Below are 5,281 nucleotides of genomic sequence, written 5' to 3'. Positions count from 1 at the left end.
CCAGTGTTCTTAACTGCTGAGCCATCTCTCCAGCCTCTTGATGTGTTTTTTATGCTTGCTATCACTTGAAAGTATTTGCATTTGAATTAGTCAGCTTGGTGGCCAAGAGAGATTTCACATTCTGGAAATATCTGGAAAGCAGCAACACCCTAGGAATGCAACAGGGCCGAGATTCTGTAAGGAATGCAGAGTAGCTGATGTTTGTGCCGGTGAGGGGGCAGAAAAGGAAAGAAGTTCATGGCTTGTAAGAACAAAACGGAAGTAAAAAATCTAGTAAAGGTTAGGTTGAGACAGGGAACCGATTTTATACAAATTTTTCAGAATTGATAAGGTTTTGAAGTAATATCTTAATAACAAATTGACGTTCTTTCAAAGATATTTTTACACTATTTATTTATTTATTATTTATTTGTTGTGTGTGTGTACATGCGCGCCAAGGCAAGATTGTGGAGGTCAGGGGACAACTTGCAGGAGTAGGTCCTCTCCTTCCCCCAAGTGGGTTCTAGGGATTGAACTCAGGTCATTTGGCTTGACAGCAAGTCCCTTTGCTCACTAAGCCAGCTTGCTGGGTCCAGATTGGCATCTTTATTGGACATATGTTTAGTTAGTCAAGGAGAAGAGATTTGGAATGCTCATGATTAGACCTCACTTAGGACTGAAGCTTTCATCTGTAAATGAATAAACACTGAGCTTAATGAATCTTAAATGGCTGAAGGAGAAAATCCATCTAAGGTATGAATTGAGCTGTTTTTGCATTATGACTATGTTGAGTGGATTGCGTTTCTCACACCCATTAGACGCAGCACAGCGTCACAGTTGAGGACTCAGACCCTGGTGCTGTACTGCCTGGGGTCTGGCCCAACTCTGCTAGGTACTGTATAAGTTTGAGTGGATTCCACTCTTTTGCTTCAGAGTCCTGTGTGTAATACATCAGTGATGGTAATGTGAGTGCCTGCTCTGTGGTGTGTGTGGAAACCAAACAAATTGGTAAACACTGACCACAGCAAGCCTTTCATAAACAAGCTTCTCAGTGATGAGTAAGGGCTGGCAAATTTCTTCCTCCCTCATTCAAGGATCTCAGCTCTTGCTTCTGCCTCATGCAGAGGTGCTGGCTGGTACATTACTTTGGATTTCTCCCCATTGACCCCCTTCTTCTCTGTGCTGTCCCCACTTTGTCTTAGGACATTCTTAAGGATGTTGTTACCTACAATACCTTATTAATTAATTAAGAAGTTTAATTCAGAAGTTTTCTAAGTACTCACATCTTAATTAGAAAGACCAGCCTGAAGATACTAGAATCCTTTCATCTGCAGTTACGTACTGGAAAGAATGGTTTTACTTTTCATACAGTGTTGGAACTGCAAGAGACTTCAAGACTATCTAGTTGTGCTGACATTATAGATGAAGAAACAGAGGTCCTAAGAAGTGACACAAGGGACACAGTCACAGGGCCAGGTCAGCAATTGGATTAGGACTGGTAGATATTTCTTGGTCTCGTTCCCCTCCTTTTATACCTTGCCAGCCTCATGCTCTCTAAACCAGTTGCCAAGGCTAGCTTATGGATAGGTGTGGAAGCCTTGTAGACCAGGCCCATCCTCAGGAGGTTGTATCTGCAGAATGTACTCATGCTGAGGGTTGGCTGTCTGTGTTTCTTTCCTGGAAAAGTCTTTGAGAGACTTTGGGGGATAACTATAGACTAAAAGGATAAAAATATTGCTGGCGCTGGATTCATTTAATCATTTTTTTGTACTATGACAAAGTACTTTGTAGGGCACAGATTAGTATTCAGTCAAAAGAAATGGAGCTCCAGGGTGGGTTCTGTGTGCACAGAAAACAGAAGAAAATTGAGATTCAAGTACTTATTAGTAACTGACCCTAAATGGTTATCCTTTTGATTCTTTTGTTATTTTTCTTTTAGGTCTGGGTCCTTTTAATTTTTAGGTAAAATATATAGTGAGGTCCCGATTGAACTCTACAAGAAAAAAAATTGGAAAGAATTGGGATTTTATATTAATTTTGTTATAAAATAAACTACAGAAGGAAGCAGAGTTTACTTTTCCGCTTGTTTTTTACTTTCTTTTTAAGCTTACAATGATGAACACGTATTCACATTAATGTACACACACGTGCTTTTTGCCCTCTCAGGCATTAATCTTCCACTGTCATAATTTGCACACATAGGAAATGTAAATGTGCTTTGTTATTAAACATTTAAGCTCAGTCTGATGTTCTATGCATATACACCATCCTTTAAAAAATCTTTTGCTGTATGTTAACTCAGAATTTTAATTCATCCATTTAATTTGCTTATTTCTTTGAGAGTCTTATAAAATTTCAAAATGCATTATGTAAATCCTTTTTATCTAAACCCGGCTTCAAGTCCTTGTCCCTGTCTCACACCTGAGCTTTGAGGGTGGCCTCAGGCTTGTATTATTATGATTACAGTTTGGGCCTGTTGGGGGAATGCTGTCACAGCTAGTGATGGTGGAGAAACAGGATAGACACGGATGCTAGATCAGGGTATTAGGGACTCTGGATTGAGACCTGGTTCTCTTTTTCTGACTAAGTTTCTCCTTTTCCTGGCAAAGATGAGATTGGACTCATTTTTGAAATAAAAGAGTGAGACACAGAGAGTTGGGATCTTGTATCAGGAGTATTGTGAAGTAAACATACTGAGAGGGCATAGGGTAAGATAAAACCTAGGTTTGTTATATATATGAAGTTTCATCCAAAGAGGTCCTTGAGCAAAGAGTTACAGAGTGTTAACACTGGGCTAATCCTGCTGCATGCTGTCTCTGGGCCCTGTAAATGAGGAAGTCCAGCCTTATGTGTGTGAACAGATTTGTGTTAGCGTGGCTGCATGATTGAGAAGAGAGCAGGCAACGAATAAAGGGGATAATAAATAAAATCATATAGAAATATTTTGTTTCTAGTGTTTATTAATGGAGACGTGAATTAGGGTCTTGTAGCGTAGCAAAGCAGATAGCAACGTAGGCTTTCCTCTTTATAGTTTGGACTAGATTAAGAGTGTTTGAATTAAAGGAACGTTTACAATAGTTTGCTTTGCTCTGATCTTGCAGTGGAAGGATCACTGGTGTTCTGAGTTTTGGGGCTATCAGGAGCCCATCAGAACCTGTGGATGGCAGGATGTCCTCAAAAGAACCTTGTTTTTGTTTCCATGTTGCTGATAGTGTCCTTGTGATTATTCAACGAGGGAACTGTTTTTGTTTTGTTTTGATGAAAGCTTTTCTTTGACCTTCTGCACATGGGTGAAGCAGACCTTCGAGGAGGCTGATAAGAACGGAGATGGCTTACTGAATATTGAAGAGATACACCAGCTGATGCACAAACTAAATGTCAATCTGCCTCGAAGAAAAGTCAGGCAGATGTTTCAGGTACGTTTTCACAATCGAGTTGGACTTGTGTGAAACACAGATTACTACTGATGAGCTTAGGGACATTGATGGTCTTTTAATTCTTTGAGAGCTAGTAGTATTTGCTCTGTACTGTTTTATTTATCTTTGATAAAGACAGCCATGGTGCCTCATCCAAGGAAAAAAAGTCAAAAACTTAGCATTTACAATTTCCTTTCCTCAAAAACTTTTTTTGTTGTTGCTGTTTTCAGAGAGCAATTAATTATAAGCCCTTAATCATAATAAGGCGTGAACTTGATCAAGTCCTTTCTTGAGGATTAAAATACCTCATCTGCCTGCCTCAGAGGGCTGTTGTGAGGGTTAGAATGAAAACCAAGTGACAGGGAACAATAGCACTTGTCTGAGGCCTCCGGAGCACTCCCTTTGGTTTCTGAAGTTTAAGATGTAAAATCCATGAGGCTTGGACATGCTAATCTCTCCTATGGTTTACTGACCTGTGCAGATGCTAGAAGGGGTGGCACTTGCCCTTAATCCCAGCACTCGGGAGGCAGAGGCAGATGGATCTCTGTGAGTTCAAGGCCAGCCTGGTCACCATAGCAAGCTCTAGGCTAGGCTAGCTGGGGTTAGAGAGACCAATCTTGAATAAAAAAACGAAAGGCAATATGATGTTTCATGTTTGGCCCTTCTTTTGTTTCAAACACTTGTTCTTACATGGGCAAGGACAGAAACACCAGGGGCTGTGAGTGACCGTAGCAAATGGTGGACAGAGAACAGAAGCCGGCTTCCTCCTTTGTCCCCTTAAGGCGGTCGTGTTTGGAGGGTACTCCTGGATGGAGATGGTTTGCATTTGGGGAATTTGGCTCTGTTGCACTGGAGATGGTGAGAGGAAGGAAAGAGGAGGAGGGAGTGGGATGCAGGGTAAACTAGAAAATGCCCATGTCCATGTCTTAGGGGCACAAAGCCAATTCTTTTAAAAAATATTTTATTTATTATATTTTTATTTTATGTGTATGAGTGTATTTCCTACGTGTATGTAAGTTTACCATGTCATGCAGTTGCCTGTGGCGGTCAGAAGAGGGTGCCAGATTTTCTGAAACTGGAGTTGCAGGTGGTTGTTAGCCACTGTGTAGGTGCTGGTGATCAAACCTGGGTTCTCTGCAAGAGCAGTCAGTGCTCTTAACTGTGGAGCCATCTCTCCAGCCCCATCAAAGCCAATACTTTAGACAAAAGTTTATTTATTTACTTTTTTTAGTTAGCATGCAAAATAACAGGTTTCACTGTGGCGTTTTCATGCTCTCTGTTTTGGCTGATTCTCCTTCCCCCTTATACACTTGCACCCTTCTGTCCCCAGTAGGCTCCTTTCTACTGGCATGTTGCATATGGATTCTACTGCATATATTTGGAGACAAAGTTTTGCTCCGTGGCCCAGGCTGGCTGGGAATTTATGGAGATCCTTCTGCCTCAGCCTCTTGAGTTCTGGGATTATAAGCGTGTCTCTGCTTTGCCTGGCTAAACACTTTTTTTTTTTCTTTTTATGATCTTAGACTTTGCATGAAAGCAGAAGTCAAGCATAGAATTATGTTTCCCATACTTGCTCCATGTGAAACGTTTCCATTTGGGGTCTGGCATCTGGCAGGGATCTGCAAAGACAGACTCTTTGGGAGTGAGAGGCTCAAGGATTTCAGTATAGGTTGCGTGGCCTCATCTGAAATACTTGATTCCAGAAGTGTTTTGAATTCAAGACTCCTCCAACCCCCCCAGATTTTGGAGTATTTAATATATGTAGTGAGATGGGATTCAAGTTTAAACATTAAATATTCATGTTTTATACCCACCTAATGCATAGAGCCTGAGGCTGATTTTAGTATTTTTAGGGAAGCTGCATTAAAATTATTTATTTATTTATT

The 5,281-nt window shown here is 40.8% G+C and overlaps 1 protein-coding gene across 4 annotated transcripts in view; it reads left to right on the top strand.

Moving 5' to 3' along the window:
* Positions 1 to 5,281, top strand: part of Plch1 (phospholipase C eta 1) — a 174,465-nt gene that overhangs the window by 84,267 nt on the left and 84,917 nt on the right. For all 4 annotated transcript variants that reach the window (XM_008840636.1, XM_008840634.1, XM_008840635.1 and 1 more), the window contains exon 4: positions 3,266 to 3,395. In XM_008840636.1, the coding sequence (XP_008838858.1) occupies positions 3,266 to 3,395 (130 nt within the window). The remainder of the gene's footprint in view (positions 1 to 3,265; positions 3,396 to 5,281) is intronic.

This window comes from Nannospalax galili, unplaced genomic scaffold (assembly GCF_000622305.1).
Source record: "Nannospalax galili isolate Female #2095 unplaced genomic scaffold, S.galili_v1.0 scaffold59, whole genome shotgun sequence".
In the NCBI taxonomy this organism is placed as follows: Eukaryota; Metazoa; Chordata; class Mammalia; order Rodentia; family Spalacidae; genus Nannospalax; species Nannospalax galili.
Note: the sequence above shows the minus strand (reverse complement) of the source record. Positions and strands in the feature narration are given on the sequence as shown.